The sequence below is a fragment of the Musa acuminata genome, chromosome BXJ1-11, assembly GCF_036884655.1.
Source record: "Musa acuminata AAA Group cultivar baxijiao chromosome BXJ1-11, Cavendish_Baxijiao_AAA, whole genome shotgun sequence".
Taxonomy (NCBI): Eukaryota; Viridiplantae; Streptophyta; class Magnoliopsida; order Zingiberales; family Musaceae; genus Musa; species Musa acuminata.
Genome location: NC_088337.1, coordinates 9,438,629 through 9,459,057, shown reverse-complemented (window position 1 = coordinate 9,459,057; position 20,429 = coordinate 9,438,629). Strand labels below are relative to the sequence as shown.

The 20,429-nt window shown below is 36.8% G+C and overlaps 4 protein-coding genes and 1 non-coding gene across 6 annotated transcripts; 4 read left to right on the top strand and 1 right to left on the bottom strand.

The window, feature by feature from the left end:
- Window positions 1-864, top strand: LOC108951687 (uncharacterized). Its single transcript, XM_018820413.2, has one exon. The coding sequence runs from the start codon at window positions 1-3 to the stop codon at window positions 862-864; it is 864 nt and encodes a 287-aa protein (XP_018675958.2).
- Window positions 865-1,465: 601 nt separating this feature from the next.
- On the bottom strand, window positions 1,466-4,261 carry LOC103971284 (thioredoxin M3, chloroplastic-like). The gene is made up of 2 exons (XM_009385276.3): window positions 4,046-4,261; window positions 1,466-2,002 (listed from the first exon to the last, which is right to left on the bottom strand). Exons 1-2 carry the CDS (start codon window positions 4,227-4,229, stop codon window positions 1,683-1,685), a joined length of 504 nt encoding a protein of 167 aa, XP_009383551.2. The 5' UTR covers window positions 4,230-4,261; the 3' UTR covers window positions 1,466-1,682.
- Window positions 4,262-4,519: 258 nt separating this feature from the next.
- LOC103971214 (uncharacterized) lies at window positions 4,520-7,207 on the top strand. Its single transcript, XM_009385180.3, has 5 exons — window positions 4,520-4,839; window positions 4,942-5,143; window positions 5,623-5,691; window positions 5,925-6,057; window positions 6,157-7,207. The coding sequence occupies exons 1-5, from the start codon at window positions 4,617-4,619 to the stop codon at window positions 6,829-6,831; spliced, it is 1,302 nt and encodes a 433-aa protein (XP_009383455.2). The 5' UTR covers window positions 4,520-4,616; the 3' UTR covers window positions 6,832-7,207.
- A 1,508-nt stretch (window positions 7,208-8,715) lies between these two features.
- LOC103971213 (uncharacterized) lies at window positions 8,716-13,579 on the top strand. Of its 2 annotated transcripts, none has more exons than XM_009385178.3 (2): window positions 8,716-10,095; window positions 13,321-13,579. In XM_009385178.3, exons 1-2 carry the CDS (start codon window positions 8,762-8,764, stop codon window positions 13,328-13,330), a joined length of 1,344 nt encoding a protein of 447 aa, XP_009383453.2. In that variant the 5' UTR covers window positions 8,716-8,761; the 3' UTR covers window positions 13,331-13,579. The 2 variants fall into 2 exon arrangements, with proteins under 2 accessions (XP_009383453.2, XP_009383454.2); XM_009385179.3 differs by having other exon boundaries at window positions 8,716-10,106.
- Window positions 13,580-18,026: 4,447 nt separating this feature from the next.
- Window positions 18,027-18,100, top strand: TRNAI-AAU (transfer RNA isoleucine (anticodon AAU)). The gene has a single exon. It is a non-coding gene; the product is annotated as a tRNA-Ile (tRNA).
- The last annotated feature ends 2,329 nt before the right edge of the window (window positions 18,101-20,429 follow it).

Genomic DNA, 20,429 nt, shown 5'->3' with positions numbered 1-20,429 from the left:
ATGGCCCATCTCCTCCCCCTCTTCTTCTCCACATTCGGCCTCCTACTCCTCCTCCACAGCCCGGCAGTATGGGGCTACGTGAACTCCATCTACTCCGAACCGTCGCTGCAGGGCATGTGGAGCGGCCATCATCTCAACGACGGCACAAACGACTTGTCACTGGGAGCCAACTGCAGCATACTCCTTGACCTTCGTCACTCAAGAAACCCTGAAACCATATACGGTGGTGTGCCCCATACGAGCTCCCAGTCTTGCGTGCTCTGGGTGGACAACAGGGGAACCATCAACGTGTGGCCGGCCGGATTCCCCAGCAACGTCGGAAACGTCACATCCATGCCCACACCCATGGGCCGCTACGCCTTGGCAGTCGCCAATGAGTTCGCTAACATCTACGGCCCGGCGATGTTCTCCTCGACCGGAGGTCTGACGCCGACCGAGCGAGGGAAGCTCCATGGCACTGAAACGGTCAAAGGAGGCGACGCCGTCGGCTTGAGAACCTACACCCATAATGGTAACATGAACATGAACATCCTGCAGTACGGGGAACACAGGCTGGTCCTCGAGAACAAGTGCAACCTCAAAATAGTGGGTGGCAATAATCAGGTCATGTGGGAGACGCAAACAGAGATGCCATCGGACGCCATCTGCATGGCGGAGCTGAGGAAGGACGGGGAACTCTACCTCGGCTACGTGGTTAACAACATCAAACACCGGCTCTTTGGCTCCGGTTACTTCTCTACTCAGAAGAAGTACATCATGGCTCTCCGCCATGACGGCGATCTGGTCATCTACCCCCTGAAGCCCTGGGCCGGATCCAGCTCGGCGGCGAAGATAAGGATGGTGCTTAACAGCATGAAAGGTTGAGCTCGCAAGTGCCGCCGGCCGGCCACCACGTAGCAAAGCATGCTTGCTCTTCTCTCTGCACGCGGTGCTTCTAAGTAGCACATCCTATCGTACCCGTGGTTGTCCTTTGTTCAGTCCGGTCTTCTTCTAGCTTGTTCTGCGTCCTTTCTGCTTATCGTCTGTCTTGAAGTGAATAAAGAGAAGGGCTTAGACAAAATCTATTTCCACGTGAGAGACACTGTTGCTTTATTTATCTATACAAATGCTTCTTATCTCTTGAATTAATTTTGTGATTTTTTTGGTATCTTTTGTGAGTGTTTTCTTGGACTATATATACATATATATATATATATATATATATATATATATATATATATATATTTATAGGAGGAAAAATTAAACCTCTAATCACAAAAATCCTTCTTTATCTTAATATGTGCAATTGATAGTAGTTTAATAAGTTTGACAAAATTCCTTCAGAAAGGCAAAAAAATGGGAAAGCATCAGATCAGATGAAACTGCATACATTAGCAAAATAGCCGAGATTGTGCTGTTTTACATGTGTTTCAGGGTTTATCAATATCACTTTCAATCAGTAATTCTAATCACGAGAAATAATCAAATCAGTAGGAATTCTTAAATCACATCAAATTACAAGTTCTTCAGGGAACTCAAAATACAAGCCTTGTTTTCATCTAGTATCCTAGCAAAAATTGAAACACCAATAGCTTATTATGCTTCTCCTTTTGTTCTCGCTTGAATGTTGCTAGGGAAGTATAAGAATACATTACTACATACAAACAAATAAATCCAGCTTGAGCTATGCATCTTTGCATTCCTCAGTGAGATAACAACTGCTCAATTGCTTCCACATACAGAGACTTGGGCATTGTACCAGTTAAACTCTTCAGCTTCTCCCCATTCTTGAACAGCAGAACTGTGGGGACTCGATCGATGCCTTCAAAAGCTGCAATTTGTGGATAGTCATCTGCATCCAGCTTGTAAATTTTGATTCTTCCAGCGTAGTCTCGTGCTATTTCGTCGAGCAAGCGGTCGACCATCTTGCACGGTCCACACCATGATGCCCAAAATTCGACGAGAACAGGCAAACCGTTTTGAAGAACAGTGACGTCCCAGGCAGATGCAGTGATTGTTTCAGCTATTAAAATGAACGAGATAAATCAATTATTAGAAATGCCAGCTGAAAGGTGGTAACATTGTCATTGAATAAACTTGCTAATTATAAACCGAAACAAATGACCTTTGACTTATAGGTGTCGGCAATAATGGTCACAGCGACACTAAAAAGTTCCACAGCATCAGCTTCATAAAATGAATAGGAATTTGCTAGTTAAGCCGGTGTATGATGCCTCATTGGAGCATCCTATAAGATGTACAAGAACACATTGGTTCCCAACATTTTAATACTATTATTATTTTTCCCTTTTTGCTCCTTCCATGTCATGACGATTACTGAGAGAGCTAAATAGACAGCCAGTATTGTTCAATCAGCTCACATTTAGCAGTCAAATCATCTTTAGTAGGCAAATTTATTATACGGTTGTCAATAGTCAGATGATAACAATACACCCCAAGTGTAGAACACCCCAAGTGTAGATGCGAAGAGAATCAAATTGAATATACCTATCTGGGTATCACAGGGGTGTATCATAAGACAAAGGAAAGCCTTCCATATATGAAAGACCTATGTTTTCTAAAACATTGGAAGAAATAAGAAGTGATAAATCATCCATGACATAAAGTAACTTAAGGATGGGGAGGACAAAGGTAAAGACAGAGGCCTAAGTAGGTCGATTAAATTACTTAAGCAATTGAAAACAAAAATATCCAAAAATAGGAAAGGAGCACTAGATATGCAGGTGTTAATAGTGATGACAAAGAAATTTGACCTAAAAAAAGAGGCACTTCTCATGTGAACACATTAGGTCAGATGAACTCAGGGGAAGGAAACAATAGGTTCATAGCAGCTTTCATCACAGAAATGTCAAGTTGTGCAAACTCTTCCGGTGCTATGATATGTATGGAAACTACCGGGTGAAAGATGGTAACCATTTCTGACTTGCAATACAGATAACAACACCAACTCTAATGCCAGTTCTTGGTTTACATATGTTTACCTATGTCCTCTGATCCTATCCCGGGTATACCAGGTACAGCAGGTCATATGTAGTTACAGCATTCAAAATCTGAAGATAGTTCAAGTGTAAACTGAATTAATTTTTCTTGTATTTCGACCATGATTTATAGTAAACTAGCAAAACTATAAACCTACAAATACAAATGTTTTCTCCAATCAATGTGAGTGCCTCCAAGACAGTAAATTAAAATAGAACATAATAACACCAACAACAAAGAAAAGGGTAGCATTTCAAAATGATCTTTCATCATATGATGGTTAATATCATATAGCAACATGATTTTCCAATCAACTAATATCAAAACAAAAAGTTGGTACCCAATTACATCTTCATTGACGGGATACGAGGTGGAGCATATGAAATGTCATTCAGTTCATACAAAGCTCTCACTTGAGGATCTTAGCAACACCATGGGTGGAAAAAAAATGGATTTTCCTTGAACATAGTGCAAGCTAATAATTTTTTATTTCTTTCAAATACGAGATTTTCTAAACCACAGAAATTCAATTTGGCCTTGTCCCCTCAAGATGTGATAAATGTTCAACTCTTCTATTTTAGCATTTCCTAGTTATCAATCCTTTGCCTATATACATCCCAGTTCTACCGACTTTGTTGGTTCTGTCTCTAAACAGCTCGGTTACGTTCTGGACAAGAAAGCAAAGATGGTTGTCATCAACCACATCCAATACAGCGGCTTCCAATTCCCTTTTCCGACCTCGTGCATCCATCAGCTTCCCACCCAGATGATGATGCCAACTCTGGCTCACAACTTCTAATGCATCAAATTGACAATGCATTCCAAAATTGTGATGGCATGCAGCCATATCTTTGCATTTCCCCCCAAAACAAAATTATGGGAAACCCTAATTATCAAAAAAAGATCAACTTTCGAATTCCATATACTACAGAAACTGAAACTTAAAAGAATACAGCCAATACCATCTCGAACTCGCACGAAAAAAAGCATGTAAACCATCACCATTATATGTCTACTAATGATCACAACAAAGAACGAATTTTTTAAGCGGGGGGGCAGAGCTTACGAGCATCCCGCCTTCTTGCTACAGAGACCGAGGAAAAGTTCGAGGGGGTTCGAATCCCCGGACCACGAAGCCCGTGTGGAAACGAATTCCGGAGGCGGAACGGCGGAACGGAGGCCACCGTCCCCCTTGCCGCGGGAGCGGGGCACGATAAGCAGGGCGGCGGAGCACGATACGCGGCGGCCATCTTGGAGAGGAAGACGGAGGGGAGGGGAGGGAAGATGGACGGAGAATAGAACGGGCCGCGCGTGCTTTAAAAATAGCGCAACGAGATCCTGCGGAGCATTTAATTTAACGTAGTCAACTGACAAGACAAGAGACTCGGCGTGTTTTCATTGGGTGAAATAGAGTTATCTCACAATGTTAAAGAGTACTCGAGGAGTAGTATATACGAGCAAATCAGGATCATCCGGAAGTCAGAAATAAATAACATACCCTATCACATATGCCCAAGAGCGTACCTGCTTTGTAATCGCATGGGCTCCGACGCGTAATAACCCGGGCGGCTTCTTCCATAAAACCCCAAGGAGGAACCCTAAAAGCCCTCGAACTGCTCTCTGCTACGACATCTACTATGGGCGGACCGGAATCCCCTCCAAACCCTAACCCTAAAAGGTCCTCTCTCTGCGTGGAGTGTGGCTCGAATCCATGGAAGTACCGTTGCCCCGGTTGCTCGATCCTTACTTGCAGCCTTCCCTGCGTCAAGTCTCACAAGGAGCGCACCAGCTGCACCGGAAAGCGGAATCGAACCGAGTTCGTGCCCCTCTCCCAATTCGATGACAAGCTCCTATTCTCTGGTCGATGCCTCTTCTCTGATTCGGTTCTGATTCTTCTGTAACCTTTCCTATTATCGCTAACTTGGTCTCTATTCCCTTTTCGATTCGCCTCGGTGAGTAAAGATTACGACTTGTTGGAGGAGACGAAGAGGGTAACGGAATCGGCTCATCGGTTGATTACTGGGTTCGGGAGCAATTACAGATTTCATCTGCCAACGAGGCTTCGGATGTTAAGGAATGCGGCAAATCGACGGAGGACTCGGCTGCTGAGCCTCCCACTTGGCATGTCCAAGAGAGACAAAAACCAGTCCCGCTACAATCAGAAGTAAGTATATTATATGCATTAATCTACGCCTATTCATGGCTTAGGACATGATTGTTTAGACTAACAGGAGAGGGAGTTAAAGTTATCAGCTGGCATAAAGAATAGGAATTATACTGTAAGTAGTGATATAGTTCCTCAGAGAATGATAGTGGCTGAAAGTTTTAATTTCAGTTTGGTTATGCATCTTATGGAGTCTATGATTGTTGTCCTTGTTTGCATAACTGAGATGGTAAATTATATATTTGCTTACCTTTGTTTCCTTTACATATACCATGTGGGGAATGAATTATTGGTCAAATAAGTGACTCTTAGTATGGCTATTTGATTTGATTTTTTTTGTTATTTATAAATGATCTTTTGAAGTATGTTAGTCCTTTGCATGTCTTGGATAATTATCTACTGGAATTTTATATCAGAATCTGAATTTACTAGCTGATATTGGAATGCCACCATAATTTTCCAATTTCTTTTTTGTTCAGGAATAATTGTATTTATTGGACTGTGGAGTGGAGATTTCATTCGACGGAAATTGTCTTATTTGACCATGGGTGAGTTCAACATTTTTTTTGTTTTGTTTTTGATTGATTAGGGCCATCAGGGTCTTCTTGGATCCAAAGAGGAGTCTCTTTAGTTGGTAGTATCTGCAAATTTTCAGATGGCATCAATGGAACAACAATTTTTGGATATCATATTGAGTCATGATTGCTTTACTTTGGGATTTTAACTTCCATGCTCTAATATTTCTTAAAAATTGTAAACTGAGACTTAATGTTTTTTTCAGTGTAGATGAATATGGAAGCATTTCTTCTGTAATTGAGAAGCATCTAGCACCTAGCCCATGGAATAATCAGCTGAGGCAATTTTGTGATATAAGTTTGGATGATTTGAGTTTTTTCATTCGGAAGAATGCAAAGGTATTGCAATCTCAGATTCTCAGTGCTGTGATCAGTGATGGTAATTCTTAACCAATATTTGAAAGTTTTATCTTTTTTTTTGTTTGTTCTTCTTCACAGGGAACCAAGTCACCATACCGTAAGCTGAACATCAGAGCTCCCATAGGTCAACAATTGCAGAACACTGTGATTGTGGAGTACCCTGTGATTTATGTTTTTCTTCCTTCACATAAGTATGATTTTGAAGTTGAGAAAGATGCAAAGTCGATTTCTAGGAGTGAAGAAGCTCCAGTTTCTGCTAGTGGTATCCCAAGCCCAAAGGGTATTTTGTTCAGGGAAGAGAAATTTGAAGAGGGTGAGATGCCTTTGGACACGCAGGTTATGGATCTTAAGCATTGCAGAACTTCTCAGTCTTCCCATCATTCTCAGATTAATAAGGATGATATTACATCTGCGGAAGAAGGTTATCACCAAGATAGGTCAATGCAAGTGGTAGCAACCAAAACTTTAGAACCTTTTCCTACTGAGAAGCATCAGGCTGCTAGTGCAGAAACCAAGGACCATCCGACTGATGTAATTCCAGAGAATCTTTCTCAGGATGATAAATTTGATTTCCAGCAGGAAATCAAAGATGCATATTTGGACCTTATGGGGGAAATAGATCCTGATGATTTTCTGTGTTTGGATGGTGTTTATAGTGGAGGGAATGAAGTAGTAACAGATAATCCCCCATATTTTGGTGATAACTTCTTGAGAGACGAGGAATTAGAGGAAGGGGAAATCCCAGGTTACTGAAGATAAGTATTGTCACTTAAGACAGCAGGCATTTCGGAAGTAGACCAAAACTGTCAATATTTGAGATTGAATGAAAATCATCCTCTTTTTGGGTTAAACTAAACTAATTTTATGGGGCTGTCATGGCAAGAACAAAGTCTGGGTAAGATCACTATAATTTGAAAGAAAACATTGCCAACTCTAATTCGTGTGAAGATCCCTATCTGTGGAAGGAGATATAACCTCATATTTCAATTTGTGTCTGCTGGTCGATTCCTTCTTTTGAAGTGATATGAGATATGTTGTTCTAAATCTGCTTCTTCTGTATTCTTTTACAGTTTTGGGAATTTAAGTTAGTGAATATGAGCATGAGCATGAGCATGTTTATCTTCGATTATTTCATTGGTGGATTCAGTGATTTCTAGAGATATGACTACTTGTTTCTTGTGCCGTCTTCCAGTGTCACAACTTACGTTGTTTCCTTCATCAAGGGATCTTCTAGTAATTCTATTTTTTTGCGTAGAAAGCTAAAACCTTATTTAGGAATTTTTTTCTTGGTATTAGTCTAGTCCTGACTTTAATTAGTTTTTAGTTTGCTTGATATGCTGACCTATGTTTAGTTAAATGTGAGTTTTCAAAGTATTTAGTTTATCCACTGTCATATTAATCTGTTACTATTTACTACTTTTTTTACATGAGATAAAATGTCTATCAGTTCGAATGTAGTATATTTTGGTCAATGCCATATATATATATATATACATATATATATATATATATATATATATATATATATATATATATAGATTAATCAAAGCAACTATTTTCCTACTCATATCCTTCATTTAATGTGTAATATTCAGTATTACATAATCTTTAAATGGGTTAATTATGTATTATATTTTTTAGTTAGTTATCTTTACTATTTTGATTCTTATAGGTTGAAAAGTTATCTTGACACTTTTATTAGTTATGAAAGAAAAATATATAGATCTATTTATCCTAATGTCATTGATTTTATTAATAGAAACATAAAAATAAAAAAAATAAAAGATAAATTTTATATTTATTCTAATGACGTCGTTGGTTGGTGGTGATAGACGACATCGATGGTGGCGCACGATGGTGTCACCACGAGTCGTAGGTGGTTATTGTAGATGTGAAGAGTAACAACGAGTGATGAGAGTTGCTTAATAATTGCATACACGATGGATATGACAATGCACTTAACGTTGAATTTTGGGATCTACATTTTTTTTTACCATCTCAATTAAGATATTGATAATCGCTCGCCCATTAGCTTTCCAAAGCTTTCTTTCCCGATCGATGATAATCGTGATAAATAAAACTCATTCGATTAGTCTTCCATCTCTCGTTTTTCATATTCATGTTGAAATCAACATGGTAGTAAGGGGAGTGGCAAGAGCTCCGACAACCCTAGCTTCAGATCGAGCGATCCACCTAACGGATCAATAGCGGGTGACCATCATGTGTTAACGTTGATGCAGTCGTCGAACGATAAAATAGTCACTCAGCATCTACATTATCATCTACATTATCTAAATGTTACATTTTCGTAATTATAAGAATATCAATATAATTTTTTAAAATATAAGAATCCAAATAGTAAAAATAGCTAACTATAATTAGCTCTCTTCAAATAAATTCATATCAAATTTCCAAAATTTTCTTTGCGGAGAAAACCTTAATGTTCAACCATCTAATCATTTTTTGAAGGTGTGAACAAATACAAATAATCTTCCACTAAGAAATCAATGATCACTGCATAAATAAATTCTGAAATAAATAAAAGAAACGAAATCCTCAATCTTTAATTTGTCGGCAATCCACGCGAGGCGCACGTGATCGATACCATTTTGTTTGGGGCCCAGCGTGCAACCCCGATCAAGGTCGAAGGGGAGCGACCGAATCGCGCACCGCCGCACCCCCGATGCAGGTCGCCGCCGGCTCCCCCTCCTCATCCACCACCACCACCACCACCATCGCCTCGATCGCCGCCGCGGACCCCGACGATGACTGCATCTCTGGCTCTAACCTAGGCGGCAGTGGCGGCGCCCCTGGGGGGACCGCGATCCAGTCGTGGTGGGAATCCATCTCCAAGGCTCGGTCACGGATCCTCTCCCTAGCCTCCCTCCTCTCCTCGCCGGACCTCGCCTTGATCGCCGACTCCGATGGCCCCGCCCGCTCCCTCCTCGATTCTCCCGCCGCCTCCGCCGCGATCTCCGCCGCACTCTCTGCCCCTTCCTCCGGCACCGGCGACGACCCCCTGTGCCACTGGCTCTACGACACCTTCCAGTCCTCTGACCCCGACCTCCGCCTCGTTGCGTTCTCTTTCCTCCCGCTCCTCTCCGGCCTGTACCTTTCCCGCGTTGTTGTCTCCTCCACCACCGCCGCCATCAACCCGCCGTCCTTCGCCGGGTTCGAGGCCGTCCTACTCGCCGTCTACGCCGCCGAAGTCAAAGCCCGCGGTGGAAAGCCGGTACTCGTCTCCGTCCCCGACCTTTCCCTCCCTTCCCTCTACCATTACCCTCGCCAACCCACCGCCTCCTCCGCCCGGACGCCGCCACGGCCCTCCGTTGGCGTTCTCTCCCCTCCTCTCGAGCCCCAGATCGCCGTCAAGTCCACCAAGCGTGCTTGCGTTGTGGCCGTGGCACTTGATTCCTACTACAAGAACATCTCCTCCATGCCCAGCCGCTCAAAGATTGATCTGTGCGAGTTCGTCGCGGCATGGGCTGGCCAGGATTGCCCTTGTCGCCACGAGTTCGATGATGAGGATGCGAATCCATCCGCCCTCTCTTCCTCCCCCGCAGTCTCTGCCTCCTCATGGCCCCATATTAGGATCTCTTCACAGGAAAACAGAGAAATTGGAGGCACTGCAGAGGAGATGCAGAAATTAGCAATCCGTGAGGGACCAAATGGCAATCACTGTAATGGGAAGGAGGAAGGGAGCAGAGTTCTGAGGAGGGGGTCAAGGGTTCCCCTTCCTTGGGAGCTCTTGCAGCCGGTGCTGAGGATCTTGGGGCACTGTCTTCTTGCACCTTTGAATCCCCAGGAGGTGAAGGACTCGGCATCCATGGCAGTGCGATGTGTCTACGCTCGGGCATCGCATGATCTGATGCCACAGGCTATCTTGGCCTCTCACAGCTTGATTAAGCTGGATAGGAGTTCCAGGAAGGTGGCAAAACCCAAAACAATCTCGGCCGATGCTTCAACACTCAACACTCCAAGCAAGCTGAAGAAGCCAGGAGTTTTCTTGGTCTCAAGGTGATTGGTTGGTACGTAGACGATCTGTTTACCAAAACAAACTGTGGTTATATTATCATTGAAAATAAGTTACATAGTTGCTTTGAGTGCTTTTGCAAGCTTTTTGAAACTACTAATGGTGGTAGCACCGGATGCATTTTACGTTCTATTTCTTGTGAGATTATTGTTAGTAGATGCAGTTAACAAATATTTTCTGGCTTTTCATCGAGTTATAGTGTTCTGTTTCATGATAGTTTGTATCTATAAGGAGATTATAGTATGATATGTAGATCTGTCCTCCTTGACTAAATTCATTGGTTCGTCAACTTCAAGGAGATAGAACCTCCTTGAATAAATTCAATGATCTTAGGCTGTAATTTATTTTACCAAAATAAAACTTTAGATAAGTTTAGGTTTACTTACTAGATTCTCTATCATTTACTCAACAATAAGCTGATTAATCCTGTCATGCTATAGCAATTGCATTGGAGTTTTACAAATTGTTTTCTTGGATTAATTCATGTTTAGATTCAATTTCATTTTTCCTGTAAAAATTATTATCTTTGTCTGATCATTCAGGAATGTCCTTGAATGTCTTATTGCATGCATTAATGAATCCAAGCACAGGAGTTGATAGATGTTGATATATAAGTATCAATGCTATGTGGAATGGTACACGCTTGGCCCAAGTTGATAACCTGCATGATAACTCTTTATCAATGACACAAGTTATCATGCACTGAGTTATAAATGACACGAGTTATTAAGTTACCTCATAACATTGTACTAATGAATCCAAGCACAGATATAAGCTCTTAATTGTTTTTCTACTTATTAAAGAATGGAGATATTTTTTGATAACTCTTCATCAATGGCACAAGTTATCATGTACCGAGTTATAAACCACACGAGTTATTAAGTTACCTCAGGGATATCCGTGTATACCTGATAAGGTTGTACTAACAAATCCAAGCACGAACATAAGTCTTAACCCTTTTTCTAGTTACCATTAGAATGGAGATGTTTTATTGGGGGGGCTGTACAGGAGCTTATTGCCAGATGTCTATAACCTACTTGTGAATTGTGGCAGTGGATGGTATCATGTAAATTTTACCAACACAACATGGTGTTGGGTGGGCAGGGTTGTAGAAAACCAATTAGGAATATAACTATCATGATGTAGGTTTCTTTCAAAGAGCTATATCTTGTCATGCCTAATTTTGTATTTATATATTTGAATGTGTACACATATATATGTCCCATGTACAGAACTACAGATATGAAATAAAAAATTTAAACGATTGAAATTAATCTTTATTATGAAGCATCCCCATAATAAAAAAGAATTTAAAAGTTTCCATCAATTAACTTTGTCCAAGAACAAATAATCTATGTACGGTTGATTAAACATGCAGATTTGAAATGAGAAGTAAAACCTTTGAGATTGACCTATGCCATAAAGTATCCCCATATTGACGAGGAAGAATTTTGTTCAATCAACTTGTCCAAGAACAATTAATGTATGCACTTATAAAAAACTTTGAAATCTAATGGTGTCGGATATTGGGATATTTAGCGTATGACCACAATCCATTTTTGGGTTGATGATTTGCAAACTGTTGATAAGCTCTTGCAATATGAATTCACTTTTGGATCCATACAAACTTACCCTAGCTCATCTCTGTCTCCATGTTCATATGAACTTATGTTTATAAAATTTATTCTTTGCTGGTCATATATGAGTAACTAAGATTCAAACCACAAAGCAACCTCTTTGCTTCGTGGAGTAAGGCTGCATAAATTGATGGGAGCCTCATGCAATAGGTTGCTCTAAAAATTAGTTCTTTGCAGTCATGTGCCTTACCTGGGCTATTGGCTACAAGAGGATGGGGTCCTGCTCACAACAAAATAGCATGTCTTGCCTTATCAACCATTGACCTGCCTCGCATGTGATTTTTATGATGGACCATCCACCTTTTTACTAATCATCATTACTACACTGTTACTCTTCTGTTCATTCCATAAGATTCTTCTAGGAACAAATCTGTCAAAGAGTTTTTCACTTATTTGGATGGCATGCTATTATGACATTTCATGACTTGATTCGGATTTTGTGTGTATGGTGGAGCTTCATGAAACTACTAAATTGTCCTATTGCAAATATCTACACTGGGTACAATTCTCCAGTTTGCATGACTTCTTATCCATGCAGCTACAGCTACCCTATTTTTTTTTCAAAGCTTCTTTCGACAACAGACTCAGAATTGGACTATGTATCTTACAGATATGCAAGCAAAAAAAAAAAAAAATCATAAAATTGAATTTGAATAATATACAAACACAGATTTAGTCTAAGTTTGCTTGTTTGATTTGGCTTGCAGTTGGCATCCACTATTTAGCATCTCCCTTAACCTCTATACTAAATATACCATCCATTAACCAGTCCAAGGCAGCAGTTGATAATTTTTTAATTTTCTCTTGAGTGTTTGTAAGTATTACTCCATTATAAAGCTTACGTGTTTTACAAACAATAAAATGAGATTTGGTTGTAGTGTGACTAGTGATGTTTCCTTAATCAGAGTTCATGTGGCGGACCTAAATAATATGTCGTATTATGCATATTCATACATATGACAGATTTTTGAGGTGAACAGGTTTCTATTTTATTTTTCTCTGGTACTGTGAAGTCTATTATTTTCCCTTTCATGTAAGCTATCATCAGCGTTGCATATATCAGGATTGATTCATAATTTTTTGTAATTTCAGAGAATATACTGGAGTGCCACTCTTTTCTTCTAACCATAGCCATGTACGTCATGCATGTTGTACGGACATGCTAATTTTATATCTTCCATTCAAGTATTACTTAATATGCCGACTAATGGCAGAATTCCTACATCATCTCCTATACATAGTCTGATCCACACTCTTTATTTACTTTCTGTAAGTTTCGGTAATTTGTTAATTTCTGTTGATATGATTCACTAAATGTCATTTTGGATTCTTAATCTAGAATTACATAATATGCCGACTGACTGACAGCAGAATTCGAACGTCATCTCCTATACATGGTCTGAGCCACACCGTTTATTTACTTTTTATAAGTTTCGGTAATTAGTTAATTTCTCTTGATATGATACACCAGATGTCATTTTGAGTTCTTAATATAGTATTACGTAATATATGGCAGAATTCGAACAACTTCTCTTGTACATAGTCTTAATCCAGTGTTTTTACTGGATGCAGGAACTGCTGAAGCAATCAATTGTGATGGATTTATCCACATTTGACAAGGGAAAGACGACGCCGATATGCATACATGCATCGACCAATTTACCTATGACAACCTTGGGATATGAATGGTTCGAGTTCTTTGTGTTGTTATCGGACACGGTGAACAAATTTTTTTTTGCATGTATGTAGATGACTTACTGACTGCCATGTAAAAAAAAGAAGTCTGAGCCAAAACAAAGCATTGTGCTAATCACACAAGTCATTAGTAGAACTATGGATGGGAAAAGGTTGTGACCGTGAGAAAGAAGAGGGATCTGAATCCGCACTGTGAACTTGCCATTATTGCCAAATTGAATCCCTCGAAGGTGCAAATGGTTGCCCTAAACATATTCCTTTTTGACTCTCGAAAGCGTTCATCGATAAATCATATAAAAAATGGAAGAATCAGAAAAGTCAAACGACGGTATGAATTGGAAGCAGCCGTGAAGTCAACAGTGACGCTGCGAGTGGAAGTTAGGATACGATCGGTACTGCTTGAGAAGTACCAATTGTAAGATGCAATCGCTACTGGTTGAGGAAAGAAAGTGAAGGTAATGAAAAATGGAATGGGCGAGGACACAGTCGGTGCCGGTCGAGAAAGACAAATGAAATGAAATGAAATGAAAAATTAGGTTGGAAGAAAGGAAAGCAAGGCGCATCCCCCCCTCCCCCCATCCAAATCCAAGCGGGACGACTCTATTAGGTTAGGTTGTAGTGTGGTCGATCCTCCTCTCCTAAGAAATAAATACCTCACAAAATTTAAAATTTTCAAATCATCGAACAACCAAATAGATAAATAAATATATAATAGAATGTTTGTGAACCTCAGTATATTAATCTGACAAGAGAACAAAAAGGACACAGATATTTATTAAATTTTATAATCAACAATTTTTCTCATATAATCACTCAGTATAATACAATTCACAATATAAATATAGTTGATTAGAGCATCGAAGGTCGCAGGTTCGAAACCTATAGAGCCTTACTAATTTAAATATTTTAAAATTTTCATAATTATGACAAATTCCATAAATTAATTATTTTAATATTAAAAAAGATATCATCATTAATTCAACATAAGGGACTCATGCATAGTAATTTTCAACTTTTTTTCCAAAAAAAAGGATTGAAAGAAATTATAAAGGGCCACAATTATTATAATTATTAAAAAAATTATCTTATATATTGTTTAAAGATTTCATAATCATGGTGAGTCCCATAAATTATTTTTTCTTTTACAAGTCCATATATATATATATATATATATATATATAAGAACTATAAAAGATTCAACATTATAATAATCTTTTAGTCGACCTATTCACTCGATTGGTTAGAGCATCTTTGTCATAAATTTAAGATTTGTAGATGACCTATTAGTTTAGTCGATTAGAGCATCATGCTAATAATGTGAAGGTCGCAGGTTTGAGACCTACATGCGTCAAATCTCATGAATTATTTATTTTTTTATAAGACCAAATAAATATCGTGGGACTCACCCAACATTAATATAATTTTTCAGTTCTTAAAAAGAACCAAAATTAATGGTAACAAACCTCAAATATAAAACCATGATTATTATATTTTTTTATAATTTATTTAAGGGTTTTATGTAATTTTTTTCTTTAACTATAAAAGATTCGACATCATAGTAATTCTTTGGTTGACCTATTAGCTTAGTTGGTTATAGAATCTTGATCACAAATTTGAGACTTGTAGGTAGCTTATTAGCTTAGTTGTTTAAAGTGTTGAACTAATAATGCAAAGGACGCAAGTTCAAGACCATCATGGCCAAATCCTATTAATTATTTTTTCTTTTATAAGACCAAATGAACATTGTGAGACTAAGCCATCATTAATATAATTTTAATAATTTATTTAAGAGGTTTATATAATTTTTTTATAGAACTATAAAAGATTCAATATTATAATAATTTTTTGACCGACCTACCAATTGGTTAGAGTATCTTTGTCACATATTTAAAATTTGTAGGTGGCTTATTAGCCTAATTATTTAGAGCATTGTGTTGATAACGTAAAGGTCACATGTTCAAGATCTACAAGAGCCAAATCTTATAAATTATTATTTTTTCCAAGACCAAATGGATATCGCGTGACTCACCTATCATTAATACAATTTTAGTTATTTCTTAAAATAAAATCAAAATTAATGATAACAAATCTCAAATCTAAAAACCATGATTATTATATTTTTAATAATTTATTTAAAGATTTCATATATTTTTTTTTTGTAAAAGTATAAAAAATTCAACATCATAATAATCTTTTGGCCGACCTATTAGCTCAGTTGGTTAGATCATCTTCATCATAGATTTTAGACAAGTAGGTGGCTTATTAGCTTAGTTGGTTATAACGTCGTGATATGCGAACTCACCCATCATTAATACAATTTGTCAGTTCTTAAAAGAACCAAAATTAATGATAACAAACATCAAATCTAAAAACCATGCTTATTATATTTTTATAATTTATTTAAGGGTTTTATGTAATTTTTTTGTATAACTATAAAAGATTTGACATCATAGTAGATTTTTGGCTGACCTATTAGCTTAGTTGGTTATAGTATCTTGATCACAAATTTAAGATTTATAGGTGACTTGTTAGCTTAGTTATTTAGAGTGTTAAACTAAGAATGCAAAAGTCATAAGATCAAGACTTTCATGGGTCAAATCTTATTAATTATTTTTTTTTACAAGACCAAATGGACATCGTAGGACTCAACCATCATTAATACAATTTTAATTATTTCTTTAAAAAGAATCAAAATTAATGGTAACAAATCTCAAATCTAAAAACCATGATCTTTATATTTATAATAATTTATTTAAGAGGTTTATATAATTTCTTTTTGTAGAGCTATAAAAGATTCAATATCATAATAATTTTTTGACCAAATTACTTGGTTAGAGTCTCTTTGTCATATATTTAAAATTTATAGGTGGCTTATTAGCCTAATTATTTAGAGCGTTGTGTTAATAACGTGAAGATCGCAGGTTCAAGACCTCCAAGAGCCAAATCCTATAAATTATTTTTTTTTCAAGGTCAAATGGATATCGTGAGATTCACCCATCATTAATACAATTTTAGGTATTTCTTAAAAAATCAAAATTAATGGCAACAAACCTCAAATCTAAAACCCATGATTATTATATTTTTAATAATTTGTTTAAGGCTTTCATATAATTTTTTTTTGTAAAACTATGAAAGATTCAACATTATAGTAATCTTTTGGCCAACCTATTAGCTCAGTTGGTTAGAGCATCTATGTCACAAATTTTAGAAAAGTAGATGGCCTATTAGCTTAGTTGGTTAGAGCATCATGTTAAAATGCGAAGATCGCAGGTTCAAGATCTGCATGGGCTAAATTCAATAAACCATTTATTTTTTACAAGTCCAAATGGATATCATGGTACTCACCCATCATTAATACAATTATAATCATTTCTTAGAAGGATCAAGATTAATGGTAACAAACCTCAAATCTAAAAATCATGATTATTATATTTTAATAATTTATTTAAGAGTTTTATGTAATTTTGTTAATAAAACTATAAAAGATTCGACATAATAGTAATTTTTTGGTCGGCTTATTTGCTCATTTGGTTAGAATATCTTGGTCACAAATTTGAGACTTGTAGGTGGCCTATTAACTTAGTTGTTTAGAGTGTTGAGCTAATAAGACAGAAGTTGTAAGCTCAAGACTTACATGTGCCAAATCAAATTAATTATTATTATTATTACAAGACCAAATGGATATCGTGGGACTCACCTATCATTAATACAATTTTAGTCATTTATTTTAAAAATAAAAATTAATGGTGACAAACCTCAAATCTAAAAACGATCATTATTATATTTTTAATAATTTATTTAATGGGTTTATATAATTTGTTTTATAAAACTATAAAAGATTCAACATCATAATAATTTTTTGGTTGACCTATTAGCTTAGTTGATTAGAGTATCTTTGTTACATATTTAAAACTTATAGGTTGCTTATTAGCTCAATTAGTTAGAGCGTCATGTTAATGAGAAGGTCGCAAGTTTGAGACCTACATGGGCCAAATCTTATAAATTATTTTTTTTTTACAAGACCAAATGGACATTATAGAACTCACCCATCATTAATACAATTTGTCATTTCTTAAAAATAATCAAAATTAATGGTAACAAACCTCAAATTTAAAAACCATAATTATTATATTTTAATAATTTTTAAGTGTTTTATGTAATTTTTTTTGTAAACCTATAAAAGATTCGACATTATAGTAATATTTTGGCTGACCTATTAGCTTAGTTAGTTATAGGATCTTGGTCACAAAAATAATACCTGTACATGACTTGTTAGCTTAGTTATTTAAAGTGTTGAGCTAATAATACGAAGGACACAAGTTAGAAACTTTCATGGTTCAAATACTATTAAATATTTATTCTTTTACAAGATGAATACTCAACCATCAATAATACAATTTTAATCATTTCTTCAAGAAGAATCAAAATTACTAGTAACAAACCTCAAATCTAAAAATCATGATTAGTATATTTTTACTAATTTATATAAGAGGTTTATATAATTTTTTTTGTAGAAATATAAAGTATTCAATATCATAATAATTGGTTAGAGCATCTATGTCACAAATTAAAAAGTTGTAGGTGGCTTATTAGCTTAGTTGGTTAGAGCATCATGCTAATAACGTGAAGGTCATAGGTTTGAGACCTACATGGGCCAAATCCCAAAAGCTATTTATGTTTTGCATGACCAAATGGATATTATTCGCTCAGATGATTAGAGTAGTGTCTATAAGTTCAGTTAGCTAGAGCATCGTGCTAAAAACACGAAGGTTATAGGTTCGGTTCGACTTGCATGGGCCAAATCCCATGAATTATTTTTTCTTTTATAAGACGAGGACTCAACCATCATTAATATAATTTTAATTATTTCTACAAAAACAATCAAAATTAATGGTAACAAACCTCAAATCTAAAAAAAAATGATTATTATATTTTTATAATTTATTTAAGGGTTTTATGTATTTTTTTTGTATAACTATAAATGATTCGACATCATAGCAATTTTTTTGGCTGACCTATTAGCTTAGTTGGCTATAGGATCTTGATCGCAAAAAAAAAAATCATTGATGGCTAGTTAGCTTAGTTGTTTAAAGCGTTAAGCTAATAATGCAAAGGACGTAAGTTTGAGACCTTCATGGGCCAAATCCTATTAATTATTTTTTCTTTTATAAGACGAGGACTCAACCATCATTAATATAATTTTAATTATTTCTAAAAAAGAATCAAAATTAATGGTATCAAACCTCAAATCTAAAAACCATGATTATTATATTTTTACTAATTTATTTAAGAAGTTTATATAATTTCTTTTTTGTAGAACTATAAAGTATTTAGTATTATAATAATTTTTGGACCGACTTATAAGCTCAGTTGGTTAGAGCACCAGTTGTAGTTGGACTATTAGCTCAGTTGGTTAGAGCGTCGTGTTAATACCACGAATGTCGTTCTGTGTGGGCCAAATCCTATAAACTATCTGTGTTTTAATCCATGATCAAATTGATATCATGGGACTCACTCGACATTATAGTAATCTTTTGGTCAATCTATTCGCTAAGTTGGAAGTTATAGGTTCGAGACCTGCATGGGTCAAATCCCATGAATTATTTATTTTTTACAAGACCAAATGAAAATTGTGAGACTTACTCATCATTAATACAATTTGTTAGTTCTTAAATCATAATAATTTGACGGACCTACAAGCACAATTGGTTAGAGCACCATTGTCACAAATTTAAGAGTTTTAGTTGGTCTATTAGTTGAGTTGGTTAGAGCATCGTGCTAATAACACGAAGGTCGTAGGTTCGAGACCTGCATGGGCTAAATCCTATAATGTATCCATGATTAAATGGATACCGTGGGACTCACTCGATATTATAGTAATCTTTTGGTCGATCCATTTGGTAGGTTAGAGCGTTGTGCTAAAACACCATCGTCAATTGGTTAGAGCATCGTGCTAATAACGTGAAGGCCATAGGTTCGAGATCTACATGGGCCAAATCCCATAAAATGTATATCGTGGGATTTACTTGACATAATAGTGATCTTTTGGTCGATCCATTCGGTTGGTTAGAGCAGTGCCTATAAGTTCAATTATTTAGAGCGTAGTGCTAATAATGCGAAAGTTATTGGTTCGAGACTTGAATGGGTCAAATCCCATGAATTATTTATTTTTTATAAGACCAAATGAAAATTGTGAGACTCACCCATCATTAATATAATTTGTTAGTTCTTAAATCATAAAAAATTGACCAACCTATAAGCTCAGTTGGTTAGAGCACCATCGTCACAAATTTAAGAGTTGTAGTTGGCTTATTAGCTCGGTTAGAGCATCGTGCTAATAATGCGAAAGTTATAGGTTCGAGACCTGCATTGGCTCAATTGGTTAAAGCAATGCATATAAGTACAGTTAGTTAGAGCGTCGTGCTAATAACGTGAAAGTTATAAGTTCGAGACCTGCATTCGCTCAGTTCGGTAGAGCAATGCCTATAAGTTCAGTTAGTTAGAGCGTCATGCTAATAACACGAAAGTTATAGGTTTGAGACCTGCTTGGGTCAAATCCCATGAATTATTTTTTTTAATAAGACCAAATAGAAATTTTGAGACTCACCTATCATAAATACAATTTGTTAGTTCTTAAATGATAATAATTTGACCGACCTATAAGCTAAGTTGGTTAGAGCATCATCTTCACAAATTTAAGAATTGTTGTTGGCCTATTAACTTAGCTCGTTAGAGCGTCGTGCTAATAACGCGAATGTCACAAGTTCGAGACCTACATGGTCCAAATCCCATAAACTATCTATGTTTTAATCTATGATTAAATGGATATATGTTTTAATCCATAATTAATTGGATATCGTGGGACACACTCGACATCATAGTAATCTTTTGGTCAATCTATTCGGTTGGTTAGAGTAGTGCCTATAAGTTAAGTTAGTTAGAGTATCTTGCAAATAACGCGAAAATTATAGGTTGGAGACCTGGGT

Excerpts from the sequence above, each read along its gene's own strand:
- LOC108951687 (XM_018820413.2), top strand. The coding sequence starts at position 1 with ATGGCCCATCTCCTCCCCCTCTTCTTCTCCACATTCGGCCTCCTACTC.
- LOC103971213 (XM_009385178.3), top strand. The coding sequence starts at position 8,762 with ATGCAGGTCGCCGCCGGCTCCCCCTCCTCATCCACCACCACCACCACC.
- LOC103971214 (XM_009385180.3), top strand. The coding sequence starts at position 4,617 with ATGGGCGGACCGGAATCCCCTCCAAACCCTAACCCTAAAAGGTCCTCT. Across the intron at positions 4,840-4,941 it reads TGACAAGCTCCTATTCTCTG|ATTACGACTTGTTGGAGGAG; the intron begins GTCGATGCCTCT and ends CGGTGAGTAAAG. Across the intron at positions 5,144-5,622 it reads CAGTCCCGCTACAATCAGAA|GAATAATTGTATTTATTGGA; the intron begins GTAAGTATATTA and ends TTTTTTGTTCAG.
- LOC103971284 (XM_009385276.3), bottom strand. The coding sequence starts at position 4,229 with ATGGCCGCCGCGTATCGTGCTCCGCCGCCCTGCTTATCGTGCCCCGCT. Across the intron at positions 2,003-4,045 it reads AGCAAGAAGGCGGGATGCTC|CTGAAACAATCACTGCATCT; the intron begins GTAAGCTCTGCC and ends TCATTTTAATAG.